The sequence below is a fragment of the Oenanthe melanoleuca genome, chromosome 4 (assembly GCF_029582105.1).
Source record: "Oenanthe melanoleuca isolate GR-GAL-2019-014 chromosome 4, OMel1.0, whole genome shotgun sequence".
NCBI lineage: Eukaryota > Metazoa > Chordata > Aves > Passeriformes > Muscicapidae > Oenanthe > Oenanthe melanoleuca.
Genome location: NC_079337.1, coordinates 18,618,575 through 18,634,960, shown reverse-complemented (window position 1 = coordinate 18,634,960; position 16,386 = coordinate 18,618,575). Strand labels below are relative to the sequence as shown.

At 36.3% G+C, this 16,386-nt stretch overlaps 1 protein-coding gene across 1 annotated transcript in view; it reads right to left on the bottom strand.

The window, feature by feature from the left end:
- The window catches only part of GRID2 (glutamate ionotropic receptor delta type subunit 2), a 662,777-nt gene that overhangs the window by 189,465 nt on the left and 456,926 nt on the right, over positions 1–16,386 (bottom strand). The window contains exons 6-8 of the mRNA XM_056490497.1: positions 12,660–12,833; positions 7,678–7,839; positions 54–173 (exon numbers count right to left, since the gene is read on the bottom strand). Coding sequence (XP_056346472.1) covers positions 54–173; positions 7,678–7,839; positions 12,660–12,833 — 456 coding nt within the window. The remainder of the gene's footprint in view (positions 1–53; positions 174–7,677; positions 7,840–12,659; positions 12,834–16,386) is intronic.

Sequence of the window (16,386 nt, the reverse complement as noted above, 5' to 3'; positions counted from 1 at the left end):
AGGTTTTCCAAAATCAGTAAAAGCAAACTCTTCTTGAACATACATAGCCTCACCTTGCGGATGCCTCTGCCAAGATCTTCTCCATAGTTTGTCCCCAAAATTTCAAAATGCACATTGGGATTCCCCCCATTTTCTGCAAATTCCAGTTCTCCAGTCAAGCCATTCACTCCACCCTATTGGGAAAAAAAAAAAAAAAGGAAAATGGACTGAAAACTTCTAAGTGGGTAATTGTAACAACCTTTTATTTCTTGAAGACCTTCATGCACTAACTATGCAGAATACATAGGTAACTACCAGAATTAGGAGAGTTTTCCAGAGACCATGTTTCCTTAAAAATTCTGAAGCTAAAATTATTCCTGCTTCATAATGAAGTTTTTCAGAGAAGAATTAAACTCAGCAATGCTAAGTAAATACAATATAAGTAATAGTCCTACTCTTAGCATATTTACACTCCAGTTTTTGCTCTTTGACCCATGAGCATGTATGTATTGACACTAACTCCAACAAATTAAAAAAAAAATCAAAGAAGTTTAGTGGAAGAAAACCTAAACCCAAATACATAAAAGAAATTGCACAAAACTTAGTTATGTTTGTTGATCTTTTATTTTTCCCCTCAAATGTTTCTCCCCCATGAAAGATTTCCACATGAGGGCAGGCTGAGTTTTAGATGAAGTTTAGATGAATGTTTTTTGAGCTTAATGTATGTGATTTACACAAATGAAGAAGGGATTCATTCAAAGTTTAGCTGAAGACAGTGATTTTTCTTTTTCTTTTTCTTTCCAATTGTCCTTTACTAAGAATACATGAGTAACAAAGCAGCATCTCTTCAAGTTTGCTTTAACATTTTTTCAGTTTTTCTGGAAGGGGTTAAAATACTAGAGATGAAACACTGGAGTGAATAATTCCCACAAAGAATTAGAGTTGAAAGGGCTATACACACCACAGCCATACTCAAAATATATTTCAGAGTTAATTCAACATGACATACATTTTATCTTTGTATAAGAACTGTGATGACCTGAACTATAAAATCAACAGAGCCATATGAAATACTGATAATGAAAACCTTTACTCTTCAAAAATTTCTTCAGTTTACAGATTGAAGGAAAATTTGATGTTCAGCCCTCTCCATCAAAAAAAAAAAAAAAAAAAAAAAAAAAAAAAAAAAAAAAAAAAAAAAAAAAAAAAAAAGTAATAATCTTTCAAGTATGTACAAAAAAAACCCCAAGTCTACCTCTGGTGTAAAACCCCATGAAATGCATAGTTTTCCCCTAAATCATATGTCAAGAACTTTTCAGTTGGGACTGCTGTTTCACTTAAAAAATTTTTTATTTAAACTGGAAAACGTTGCAATATAAACTACCTAGATAAGCACATGAGTCTTGCTGACTCATGATATTAAATGCTCTATTTTTACATCTTCAGTTTGTAAAATCCAGCAAGGAATACAAAATTTGCATCTCCATTGCAATGAAATGACAGGATGTTCTCCTACTTCTATAAAACTTCTATAAAATTAGTGTGATTATAACAAAAGTAATGAAATTATTCATTGAGATGATACCTTTAGAACTTACTAGAGTACTAGAAACTAGTACTATCAGGGGATAACACATAAATAATAATATAATAAAATAATAATGCAAATACTATAATAATGCAAATATTTTATGAGTGTGATTTACAGTGAAAACCAATAAAATACTTTGTGTGTATATGTGTGTATATATATATATATTTTTAATGACTGTAAAGAAGATTTTCCATAATATTTTCTATAATATTTACTTTTTTCTTCTGTACTGAAACAAAAAATAAATGCAAAAAGAAAAAGAAAAAGAAAGGAAAAAACCAACAATCTGATTAAGGGTACATCTAAACAGACTTTTGCAGGAAGACTGGCAATTGCAAACCAATTTTGACAAATGCTGTGGTTAGCAAGACACTCTGATTACTTTTTATCTTGGCTACCATCCTGCAATAACCAGACCTTTGTAGCTTTTAGATTGGGGCTAGCACACCACTGGTTGGTTCAGAGTAAAGACAGAATGAATTGTGTTTACCCACAAAATCACTTGAACATATCCTTTGGTAAATAACCACGTTTCACTAATATAAACCTTTTCCTCTAACTTAAATTTGACTTCATCCTATTCATGGACGAGAAACAGAAACCTGCTCCATATACCTTTTCTTTCATGGGTTCTTATCTGGCTGTTTCAATACCTGAGGCACAGATTCACAGAACATGAGATGGAGAAATGCCTGTGAAGTGGCACAGACCTGCAAGAGTTGGGATGCCCAGCTGATTGCTCAAAGCCTCCATCTGGTCACCTTACCAGATACTGACTTGGTTATATTATACTTAATATTTCCTATATTGCTTCCTAAAACGTTCCCTGCACTGGGTATTAAACCTGTGGGTCTGAGGTAGGTAATGCCTGAGGATTAATTAAACTGTTACACATGACCTGAGCAGCACCATGACTTCAAATGAGCCACAAGCAGGATCTGGAAAAAGGAAAGGAAAACCCTGGAACAAAGTGGTAAAAGAAAGGAAATAGTCAACAAAGAACATTATGATCTCTTCAAACAGATGCTTTGTACAGCAGAAATGAAGATATAGGATTTTCAATCTAGAAAATTAAAGTGACTTTATTTTCCAGACTGAGAGCGGTCCCAATGCCTTAAGGAGCATGAAGATAAAATTTTTGAGACTTGAGATGACAATTTAAAATGTTGAAAATCTTTAAAACTTATTTTTTATAACCTTTGACCTTATTTGAGCAAATAAGATTAAAAAGAATTCAAAGAATCATTTAACCTCCATTATACTTGAAGTAATCCATCAATCAATTTCTTAAAAAAACCACAGAATTCTTTGGAAATATATGTCTCCTTAAATACAGCACAGGTTAACAGAATTACCTAATATGTTTTAGAATTTGATCTCTATCCAGAAACTTTGTACAAATTTGTTTAACTTGATTTTTAAATACAATTGTCAGGGCAAGATACAAACTCTAAGTCCGACAGCTTTATTTGCAATCCAATCTTTACCACAACAACATTATTTCTCATTTATCTATTTTGGCAATCTATTATTCTTTGAAAATTTCTCATTAAGGAGTGTTTTAATCAGAGCTTCCTCTCCTGGGCTGTGTACATGTGAAAATAGTGTAACAAGAATTCTAGTTAGAATGGCAATGCTGCCAGCTTGGGAAGGGCAGAGACAAAAAAACTAATCAGCAAAGAAGTGCCCATGTAATACCAACAATACTAAATTTGTGGGAAATTTCTTGGCAGTCTTGGCTTCTCCTCCCTGTCTTGTTGGACCTGCAGGCCATGCAGTCCTGTTATTGCTCTCCACCACTCCTCATTGTCTACACTGCCTTTCCACAAGGATTTCACAGCTCTGGCTGCTGCTCAGGGCTCACAGAGTGCAGCAGGATGTGGCCTAGAAGATTTTCAGGATGCTGCTCCAGTTTTTGTAGTAGCCTTTCACAGTATGGATCTGTCTGAATCATTTGATTTATGGCATATGTCTTATCCCTCTGCTAGTGCACAGTGCAAGGAGATCACAGAGGGAATGACCATCTGTATGACAGCTACTGATGCAGTAACTTCCTCATGAGATTTTTTCCAAGTGATTTCAGTGTTTATCATGATAATGGGCAAGAGCAAAAGAAATTTTTCATTCCATATAACTTACAGAAACAGTGCTTCTTGGGGGAAAATGAAGATATATTTGTTATCTACCTTCTCAAATTCTTCTAAGGTTCAGCTGCAACCATGCAATTTCCTGACACACATAAAACTGAAGAGTGAAATGTCAGTTGCTGGGCCAAAAATGTTTTACTTATGATTCTGATCACTGCTCTGGGCTTTGCAGAGCTGTTAGAAAGCTTGGCAATATAATTAAAGCCTACTTTAAAGCCCATTTAGACTGGCAAGATAAACTGCAGTTGATATGTTCTTAGGCACTACTATACTGTAAGTCCCTGAAGAAAGCACTGTTTACACAGCAGTCAGGACCTCACTTGGGAATGCCAGCTTGCCAATCAGCAGCTGTAAAATACTGTACTTGCTCTCAGCTCCTGTTCAAACTTCCTCTTATTTTTTTTCTTCATGTACCAGCTATTTTGCAATTAAGGATAAAAAAAAAAGGTGGCTATAGGCAGGAAAAAACCACTATGAACTACTAGTAAATAAACATTTCAAATTTTATTCTGGAAAAAGTTTGATCTTGAGAACATTGCTGAGTTTTTGACCAGCATAGGTAATCCAATATAGAACCTGACACACAATTTGTGTCTTTTTTTAGTGTCACCACTAAGTGTCACTGACATTTCTGAGAGCAGAACAGGTTGACAATTCCACCTATAATTCATGAAACAGCAAGAGGTATGGCTCATTTTCCCAAAAGGGACAGGCTCTGTGTGGCTGCCAGCACTAAAAATTTGCTGTTAGTGAGCTAAACAAATGTGGCTGGGAAGAGCCCTGAGACATGTGAGAGAAGGGATGGGCACAAACTTGATGCCATCTTGCTGAGTTGATCCTCCCTGTAATCCTACTTACATCTATTCCCAGGCTACTCAGGAAGATTAATTTTTCCCAAAGCAGAATTATTTTCCAGTGATAGTTATTCCTCCAACTCTGAAATAGCTTTACTGAGAAATAAACAAGTGAGCATGTGTTTAGGGATAGTTCCTATTACGAAAGTGAATTTAAACTAATTGCTGGAGCTGGCCAAATTCATTAGAAGGATTGTATTTCCTGATGAATTTAACTGTTTATTCAGTTCCAGAAAGGGCAGAAACAGATATTAGATTTAAATAATTGTGGTGGGCTTAAAATGTTTTCTTTAGGCTTTGTCCAATCAGCTGAATTCACAAAGAAAAAAATGCTTTTGTGGCTGTTTGTAGAAATAGCAAGGCATGAGTCAAATGCTCAACAGTGAAAAGTAACAAATGACAATAAGGAATGATTTAGACAGCTTTTTTACCATTTTAAGAAATTTGGAAACACTAATTTCCTCTCATTGCCTACTCAGCTTCACTAGCTAATTAACTATAAAGAAACCAGTTTATTCATCACTGGGGTAACAAATTTTTACAATTGCTGCTGTAGGTTAAACATCAGCACCCTTTCTCTTACCTTCTTCAGTGAGTAGCTTAATAAAGATTTCCCACCTCTTTTCTTATTTCCCCCTCCAGAAATCAAAGAAAGATTTCCCTCTGCAGCTAAAACACTGCCAGATATTCCTGTTCCTGGATCTTTTCCCCTTCAAAACCACTCTTGAGTGTAATTTGACTCCTAGTGAAGCTACATTGAGAGGAGGGACAACCTGAGACCAGGTGATGATTTCAGCTCTGCAATACAGGTCATCATGATGGGAGAATTAAGATGTTGCAGAGAATGTAAATTCTTTTACCAAGAGTACTGAAGAAATTTCAGGATGTTTTTTCACCCCAAATTATATCAATATCTTACTATGATATACCATTATACACCACCACTGGAAACAGTGGTGATTTCAAAATGAAAATGCAGAACTTTTATTTCAGAAACTATTTAGATACCATGTGGTAATTTCCTCCTCTTTCAAAATTAAGGGAAAGAAACTCCCTTTTTGCTTTTGAGGAATTAAAAAAAAGTGTTTCAGTTGATTTTACAGGATTCTCCAGGACAACACGAGAGAAAAGATGTTTAAAGAATAAGGCAAGATGGGAAAGAGAAGCATTCTCAGGAAGAGAGATTAGGTGGGGTCTTTTCTCCCTTCATTACTTTTACATTTTATTGTTTTCCTGATGCCTCATCAGGCATTCATCAATTCCAAATTTGTAATTTCAAAAATACACAGCTATGATCCCATGGTTCTTATACATAAACGCTCTAATGAAGGAAAAGGGAAAGTAGGCCACAAAACTAAAGCAGAATTCCTCTTCTTGTGCAATTCCAGCTCTCAGCTGAAACTTAGCTTCCCTCTGCCTATGGATTGAAATGCTACTGACATCCACACACAGTAAAATTTCTGTATTTCATTTGGATTAAATTTTGACTTTCAATTTTAGCATGTTACTTCTAGAAATTCATCTCTGTCAGCACAAAGGAGTGTAAGGAGTATTTGGATTATTCAATTTACACCAACAAAATAGTTTCTTATCAAAGCCATCTAATTGAAATAGCAGAGAAACCCAAAAGTGACAGGATGGAAGCATGGTTAGCTGCACAGATCAGGAATTTCTCTGGCATTTGATTCATTTCTTAGCAAGCTAACAACAAGTCTGGAATTTCCACTGGCTTCTGCCTTCTTGAATGCTGTCATAATTCTCCTGGCCATTTAAATGGGAAAGTGTGCACAGTATTTACAAAATCCAAGGTGAGGAGAGAACTAGCCTTGCCTGAAACGTAGGTCAAAATACATGGGACTGCCAAATGTGAATATGAAATTGCTCTGATAGGTTAAGAGCAATACAGTTTGGAGTCCCTTAAAGACCTATCCTGCCCTTGAAATAAGAAATGAGTCCAGGATTATTCTTGCAGTCTCCTGACTTCAAACTGTTAGAAAGGAAAGTGGAAACAGACACCAAAGAAACCCTTGAACTATCATTTTAGAGGTAACACAGATTAACCTGGGACTGGGTAAAATATAAGCAGTGCTCAAAGGAGTCTTACAGTTTGCCTGCATCATCATAATTTCTGGTAAAGCTAAATGCCTAATGCAGAATGGCAACTTCTCAAGACAATATTATATTTTAAATTGTTTTTATGTCCTGTAGTAAAAGTCATAAATAAAATACCATTTAATTTTTTTTTCTTTACCATTAATTTTTTTTCTGTGTTTACAATGCCAGCACTTTAAATGTAAGTATACATTACCAGGAAGTGTATGCAGAAAAATGTGCAGGCAGTTTTATGAAAGACATCAATAACATAAAGAAAACGAGACAGGGAAGGGGAAACCCTGAACCTGTTCATATTGACTAAATACTGACCCAGAAGGCTGCAATATTTGTATGTAAGTATGTGGAGTCTGTACAGATGGTGAAGAAAGGAAATAACTAAGAGAAATTAAACACTGAAGAACAGAAAAAGCATCTTGGGCATGAGCATGATTAAAGTAGGAAATAAAAATCACAGGGAAGCAGCAACATTGGATAAAGCTCTATTGAGACTGTTACTGGGACAGTTTTGAGGTGGCAGAATATAGTATAGATAGTATATAGTATAGATAATTTAGGGGGTTCCTTACTCCCATTTCTATGATTTCAATTTATTAATGTCACAGGCAGTGCAATGGGAAATTTTGCATAACATTACCCAAGTGTAATTCTGCAACTTTTTCTCCTTTCTTTTATAAACAAAATAGTAAATTTATTTTCTTTACTTCCTAACCTGTGAAACTTCTTCAACCTTGACACTTGTTCAACTTTGACACATTTTCTTCCTTGGAAACTGATTCAATACTATTTGGTTTTATTTCAATTTGATCATTATGACATGGAGAAAACCCAACCAACCAACGAACAACCCAAATCAAATAAAGAACTGCTTCCATTCAGGAAGTGTGAATATAAAAAAACTATATTGATAAGAGTAATCTGCACCTCAGGGAGAAATACTGCCTAATGTATTTTAGAAATCAAAGATGAGGAAATACAGGGGGGAAAGTACCTTCTTGATGGTTTCCAGCATTGATCGCCCTCCTTGCCAGGGTTTAGAGTTCTTCCTGATGCAGGTGAGGCTGGCCATGCTGTGCCACTTCCTGTCCTCCAGCTTCTTGTGAAAGGCATTTGCCAGCAGGAGGACAGTGTCATATATATACAGGTTTGAAATCTGTAAAGACATCAAAAGGAAAGCATTTGCATTACTATTTGTAGTCTACCACCAGCAGACAGAATTTATTATTTGTTTTGCCTCAACCATAATCCTCTGGTAATTAAATACTTTATTTGGTATTAAGAAGAATCTGTGAGAGGAAAAATGTCACACCTTTGGGCTTTGGTAAAATCTGCAGCTGGGGGCTGTAATGCTAAAAGTGATTTGCAGCAACAAACTGCACACACAAGAAGACAGGCAGCCCAAACACTGGCACAGCTCCACTCGCCAGATTTACAGCTCTACTTATGACCATAAACAGACTTCCTTTTATTTTTAACCAGTTGCTTGTGAGACTCAATTTTTTAGTAACCAGTTACTTGGACTCCATCAAATTATCTTCAAGGCTGTTTTGTTCTTTGGAAAAGCAGAAACTCTGAAAAATTAGAATAGATTTGATTGTGGTGTTTTGTTCCTGATCTGTGCAGTCAATTCTGATTGGCACTTTCTGGCATGAAATAAGACTCAATTAAATTTTTGTCAGTGTGCAATTGCATGTTGAATCTGCGATTCATAGTGCTTAGTGTCAGAGTGTTTGACACTGGCTGTTAATTCCTTGTAGGACAAAACTCTTATGAGTAAATGTGCGAGTTTCACTGTGAGCACAGCTGCATACAGTGGGAGGAAGTTCTAGTCTGGGATCAAAGGCAGAACACTGGAATTCAAGAAGAGAAATCACTTGTGTGCCACTTCCCCTAAACCATATTCTAGTTTTATGAGCACGCTTTCAAATGCACATAGTGCAAAGTCAGATGTCAAAGATACAATTAAATGTAAAAAACAGAAGCTCAGAACTCATGAACACTTCTGAAACAAGTAATTCACAACATAGTTCTACATCAGCCTTTTCTGCCCTCAAAGAGCAGGAACATTTAAGTTACTGACAGTATTGTAAAAAGAAACCTCAGCTGTCCTGAACAGAGGTTCTCACGAAGAAAAATTATGTTCAGAAACAAAGAGAACTTTTGGGAATATTATTTTTAGATAACCTATTGGTCATCTAAAGTTATTGAGGGAAGCACAGTATCCTCAGCTGCATGATAAAGGCTTTGTATGAGCATTCCTAGTGCCTGACAACAAATTAGTCAGTGGCAATTTGAGGCAAGGTTGCTGGGATTATTTCTCCATCAGTCACAGACAAGCCAAAAGACATTTCCTTAGATTTGTGGAATATGTTGGCTGCTCTCTGTAAGGGTTTTTTATAAAGATATAGGTGGTGTGCTTAAAGTTTAAAAAGAAGAAAGAAGCTTACAAAAGGAAAGTATGGGAATTTAGTGACCCTATTCTGCTTTTTGAATATCTCCAAGGACTGGTAAAGCCCTACAGTTATTAGGAGGGAGTATATGGTAAGGAAGCACAATAATGCTGAAGATCTGAGATACTGTTTGGCAAGTTTACACCCCACCTTCCTTGCCTAATTAGTCCTTTCTATATAACATCTTTTTATCTTTTTATTTCCTTTTGTAAATCCCATCTTTATGCTGTCTTTGCTTGTGTCATCCACCAACTGCTCTGTCAGCAGCACAGATGCACCTCTGCTCCTTAGTGCCCTTCTTCTTTAAATGATCCTTCACTGTGTCTTTCTTCCTAAGGAAGTGCTTCTTTATTCTTTCTTGAGCTCCTCCAGTGGCTGTGAACATTTCTATTTTGGTATTCACCCAGGAAAAAAATTGACTTTCTTCAGATGCACAGGCCAGGCATCACTGTGCATGACAGGATTAAAAGCATGGATTGAGGATCTGGGCCCAGGTTAATCAAGCATTTTTAAAACAACTGGGATTATTTGCCTGCATATTGTAAACCTACAAAGAATTCAAAAAAATTCAGCTAAAACTGTGTTTCCCCAATGAAGTCAGCACTAGAGGGACATTTGTTGGGGCATGGAGGGGAGGATTATCACCGTGTTGTGAGGCAGGCTTTTTTTTTTACAAGTCTTTTCCAAAGGGGGTTAAAAAAAACCCATACCACTTCTGGAGAGCAGAGGGAATAAGGTCACTAATGAGACTAAATTGGTACATGAAGGGCTGTGGATGCCAAGTCATCATTTCCCAGCAAAATGACATTGCTTTCAAGGTAACTTCTGTAACCTACTACCATGGGAATAGAAGACAATTGCCACAGTTCATGAGGAAGGATGCACTCACTAATTTAAGAGTAATATAGCTGGGCCTTCATCAAGTATTAACAGGGCTCAGGAGGACAGAGTTCAGCATTTATTAAGCATTGTTAGTCCTTCCCTAATAGTTGAGCTTAACATTTACTGCAATCAATCACTGATAATGCAATGATAAAGACCCTACAATTAATTCCTGTTCCTCAAAATCACCCTTCCCTGTCACTACCAGAAATATGCTTCGTTAATATCTGTCCTGATGAACAGAAGGGGGTTGTAATTTAAAGCCACTTTACACCTTTATTAATTTCCCATGTAAATTTACTGGGACATTTAATGCATTGTCTGGTGTCCATTACTAATCCCTTATTTATTCTAAGTCTTAGGCTAAGGGCTGGACACTTGCATTACCAGGAAGTCTTGAACTGCATAACCCTCTATTAATGCAATTCAAAATTCAGATGTGATTATTTTAGCCAGACTGTGGAAGAAAGGTACTTAGCATCAGATTAAGGATGAATGATTAATCTGGATTATCAGTATTTATTTTATGTGTACCTATAATATTAAATAGTTTTTAGACAAAAAGGTTACAGTACTAAATCCTTCTGTGAATCCAGTTTTTAACTTTCTGCCTTTGGAACGATACAAATTTATAAAATTTGTTTCAATTGGGCCAGTTGAAAAGACACAGTGTCACATCTTCACCAGAATATTTTTCAATGTTTTAATAAAGATGCTGAAAAAAATTAATTATTCACACAGACTTTAGGGGGAGTCATTCAGAAAAAAATAAATCAAGAAATTCACACTTATAATTTCCAGAGAATGTTTCTGATTAGTCACAGTTCGATGTCATTAAAAAAAAAAAAAGCTTTAGTAATTTCAATTTATAAACTGTTCCAATTCCCCACTGGATTAGAAACTAATTTATAATATTGTTGGGTAGAACAAAGAAGCAGCAAACAAACCCCACAGCTATTCAAAGGACTGTGCATCATACGAAGGCACAGGGGAAATTGTGTCAGAGTTTTCCTTCCTTTCAGTTTATAATGTTTCCTCACTCAGCTAAAATAATGAAGGACAGCCATCTCAGAGAAAGCATGAAAAAAATAAATCAGTTGCACAGAACAATTAAACCAGTCCAGCTTCCATCATTCCTTTGAACCAAAATACTAGGAAAGCTTCCAGTAGGAACATTGTACCTCCCCAAGATACAGGTAGATCATGATGCACAGCTTAAAATATAAGATCCAATCTAACAAATTAAATGGAATTTGCCAATTTATAGAGAATAAAATTTTTGAATTCTAGAACTTATCTTTGCTGGATTCAGCCAACTGCTGAAGTGAAAATGAAAATGAAGTTGAAGAGAAAGACAAATTGAAATGTAAAATATCCCATTGACACATGACTCGTTTTCTGGCTGCAGTCAGTAACTTTATTCATGAGAACTGCTCTTTGCACTCTCTGGCTCCTGCATGTGATCACACTCTCAGCTTGAGCTCACTGTCCTAGAGTACCAAAGCTCCCCTGGGACCATGCTGCCATGACAGAAAGGCACAGCCTAAAGGATTTCTGCACTTCTTAAACAGTCTTTGGGTGTATCCTGTGCATTGATGGGCATCACACATCCCTGCTTGCTTTGAGAACTCTGATAGGATCACTGTGCACTCTGCTACAGCCAGATTTTTATGTCATCAATAATTGCTGGCTGGCTGCTTTGTGAACTAAAATTAGTGACACAAAGGCTCTTACAACCGATCTGAAACAGGACAAGACTATCCACACTTTGTCCCTTACATATTTTCATTTTAAACAGCCACTCTTCAAAACCTCCCACTTTTCCTCCCATTGTTTTCTCTCGCTCTTCTCTTTCAGAATCATCAGGTGGCTGCTTTTAGCTGCTGGGTCAGATAATCTCCTCCCTCCACTGCTAAAAATAACAATATGCAGCCATCTTTCTACAACTGCAGAAATGCTCACAGGAAAACAAAAACAAACAAAAGTAAAATCAAAATATCAAGCCAATTTCCCACTCCTGATTTTTCTAAGCTTTGTCATGATAAAACGTAATGAGAGAGACAGAGGACTTGTTATTGGAAAAGCTATAGGAAGTCAGGAGGACAGGGATCCTGTTGCTGAATCCATGTGGTATGAACCTATTATATTTTAATTGTAGTTTGTGATTAACAGCCCTGAAAATAAGGCCTCCTTGGAACTTGGACATTTGTTTAGAAGTATACACCAAGGCATTTGAAAGAGATGATTTGGGTGCTCCCAGGAAGACTTTTTTATTGACAATATATCTGAGGATCAGAGAAGCACAGCAGCTCAGAAGACATTGACTAAGGAAATGACAAAAATTAAAATTTAGCAGGGCAACAAAATGACTGTCCTACTACCTGGAGACCAGGTGGCTTTCTTTACATGTTTATCTCTATTGCTGTGGAGCAGGCAAGCTGTTGCTCTCCATCAGACACATTCACCCCTTCCCCAATACCAACTCCAGGTATTTCCTTGTCATGCCATGAGACATTCAACCCCATTTTACATGGACATTATTTACTTGAAAAATAACTTTAAATTACAGAAAGCCTCTGGGCCAGGAAAACTTAGAAGTTATCTTGAAAGACAATTCCCAGGTGGGGATAGACTGGAATACCTCCATGCTTTGGGAGAAGGGGTCCTTGGGATCACACAGTGATGAAGATATTCTGTGGTTGCCACGGAAACAGCGCTGGCTGATGTTTTGGGGGACTGGAAATGTCTGTCGGATAATGGTTAACCTTCCAATTGACCTTCTCACCAGCTCCTGCACATCCACGTCGCTGATTTCCTGAAAGAGAAGGCAGGGGAGGGGATATGCATGAGGGTCAAAATTCAGAAATGTGACCACCAAATTATAAACAAAAAAATAAACTGAGAGGACTCCGATTGACACACAGCTGTTGTCAAACTTCACCGCAGCCTCAAAACCAATCTGTGCATGCTCATTAAAATAACTGGTGGTATTAAAGTACCACCCCTAACTGCAAAAGTTCAAAGTGTACTGTGCTCAAATCTCACCAAATATTTGTGTTTTCATAGCTGTTTCATTTTGGATTTTCTCTGCCTCTCCTTTTACCTCTTCTGATCTTTTATTTAAAAGTGCTTCACAGCATCTTTGACAGATAATGTGCAAATCAGTAGGAAGCCATAGCATGATGTATTTCTGAGTGTAGCATTAGTTAGGAACCATGAAGGCAGACTCAATGTTTCAGGCCTTAAGTGTTCATTTCCTAGAAACAGAATATCAAGAACCTATAAACTATGTGTAAATTAGCAATCATTTACCAAAAGGGCAAAGAAAATGCATAAGAACATTCTAGGTGTAAATGTGCTTGTTTATAGCAAGACCTAATTTAAAACAAATTTTTATTCCATAGGGTATCTATTAAGGCTTACAGCTGAAAACTCAGCTATACAAATACTTTAAAGAAAAAATAACTAAGTAAAAACACCAATATCAAGCTTGAAATATTAACATTATGACAGTTTAGGGAAACCAGAAAAACAGTTTTTACATAGCACAAATTTCTTTATGTTGGGAACATGGTGTTTTACACTGTTAAATGATGAATCCCTCAGGGAAGTTGAGTGATCCCAATCAACAGCAACTGACTCCTACCTTCACATAAGAACTTGAACTTTACTTAAACATGCTTTTTTTTTCCTAGTGAACCAAATAGCTGGTAGCTTTCAAGATAATTCTGTGTCTGTATTTTCCTGTAAAATAGTAGAAATAACCTAAATTTGTGCAGTCTTTTTAACCAGGATCTCTTTCTCATCATGTGGAACTGTCTGTCCATGCTGAACTGTCTTAATTAAAGTGGTGGATGACTCAAACTTTCCAGACATCTAAAATTGCAGATATGCCCTCAGGAAGGGAGGTGGATCAAGAGGCTCATATTGGCAGCCTGCATTTAATATTCCCTTGCATACAACCACAGTTTATTGAATATTTTTGATTCTCATTTGTGTATTTATAGCTTTGTCATTTTTCAAAGGATACGGCACATCTGCATTGTTAATACCTGTAATGAAATGCCATCATCTTTTTCTGCCTGATCTGTGACCACACTGAAGAATTTAGGAGACACCAGGACAGACTTGATCTCAAATTATGGAATTTTTGTTGTGGAAATGAACCCAAGCTTTTTAAAAAAGCAGCTTTTTAAATGTTTCGACAACCACCCCAGTTATTTTGGCTTTTTTTGCTGTTCCAGTATAATATCCTTTCATTATTTTGAAAGAACTACTTTGGACATACTGGTATTTGTTTATTTTCCTTAAATTTTGAAAGAAATATATGTGAGATATAAATTATAACTTCTGCTCTCTTGACTACAGTAAAAGTATTTTATTTGCCTTCACTGATTATCACAGTTTCTGAATTCATCTGGTATTAATGTTCTTTATGAAATAAAGATTTTTTTTCTGCAAAGAGAAATAGCATCAGCTGTGTTCAGTGTAATACTGTGCATTTCTGGTCAAATAATTCTTAATGTACCACAGTTAATGGCTTATCTCAGCTTAAGATGCTGTCTTTTCATTTAGCCTGTATCATTTCACTAGCTGTGAGGTAAAAAAAACCCCATATATAATGCTGTTTTAGCAAAAAATATAGATATATATATTATAATACTTTCAATATAATCATAAAGGAGAGTGCAAGAAATTTCTTATCTTGATTTTAAATTATATGCTTCCTCAGAAGATTAAAGAGAGTTCACCTGGTTTCATTACACAGCATGTCCAAACTGTAACACCAAGATTATTAGACTCACTCTAATAATGTAAAAACAGATGCCTGCATGGCCACATTATATTGCCAACTACTACTTTAAAAGAGATTTTGACTTTCAAATTCTCAAGCATTTATCTTTCCTGCCATAAAAGTGTATCTGTGTTTTCTGTATTCAGCACTATTTGGTGCATTTTCAATAGAATGTTCTCATTTTAACCTTTAGGTTACTACCTCATGTCTTTATACACCACCTGTGAAATAATAACAGAATTCAAACACCAAAGCCATTTTTGTGTGGTGCCCAAGGAGGTACATACATTTATAGATTAATGAAAGCTATTATTTTAAATGCTGATTATTCCATAAATCCAGATTTTAGATTGACAACAAAGGAATGCCTTGCAACCCCAAATTCAACATTAGTCATTTGTTATGTATTTCTTTGTCATTTTTTTAATACTTGGCATTGACTGAGTGACAAGCCTTTTATATAATTACTCTCCAATATCATCTCTCATTCTTAAATTTTGGATCTGACTTAAGAAAACTATATAAAGCAACTATTGTGTGAGAGGAAACAATTTTCATTTGCACTTCAAAGGAGGATACAGTGCAATGATATGAGGGTGGCAGATGATCTGTTATACAAGCCTCGAATGTCAAAAAAATTAGAAAGTTGGCCAAGTTGAACTGAGCTGGCACCTGAATAAATTTAGGCTAGGTTATATGAGGTTTTTCGGTTTTCTTTCGTTTTGTTTTTGGTGTGGTTTTCTTTTTTTCTTCGTTTTTACATCAAGAAATTCAATATACAGTTTCAAGCCTTTCTTTTGCTGTCTGAACTTGGAATTAAGGGGAGACTTTCCTGTCACAAATGAAACAAGGAAAAAATTACATGAACATTTCATCCAAGCAGGAAAATAAATAAGGAAAAAACCAATGTGGTTTTAAATTAAGGACTCTAAGGATGAATTAGGAAACAAGAACTGAAGAGGATCATCTTGACATATAAGGCAAGAACTCCAGTGGGGATCAAGACTACATACTGGACATCTAACATTTGTTCCATTATTTTAAGATAAGCAGCCCAGGCAGTGACTTACTATTCACCACAGGTCAATTGTACCAGCAATGGGAGTCATGGAGGGGAAGCACTTATTTACATGCTCCTGTATTAAGCACCAAATAAAGGCAACAATACCTTTTCTTATGGAAGCACCTTAACTTTGGGCCAAGAAGATGGTTCCAGTATCTATAACACATGCAGTGCATGCCAGGACTTCATCACAGAAAATCCTAACACTCAGAGAGGAGAGTGTTTCCTCCTTCTCCAAAACTCAGCAGAGGAGGAAAGGGTGGCTTAAGGCCTCTGGGCTGCCACTGCCCATCCAGAGCACATTGTGCTGTGCCCTTCCCGAATTTCTCAGCACTTTCCAAAGAGAATTTGAGGGAAAGGCATGGCTGGATAAAGGATGAAGTTCCAAGAGAAGCAAAAGAAGATTTTGAACTGCATCATTACTTGTTCCTTTGTTTCTCCTTTAGGATTTTTAGGCTTTGCAGAAAAAGGTGAAGCAAACCTGATAGAACAAGGAGAAATTAAGAAAGA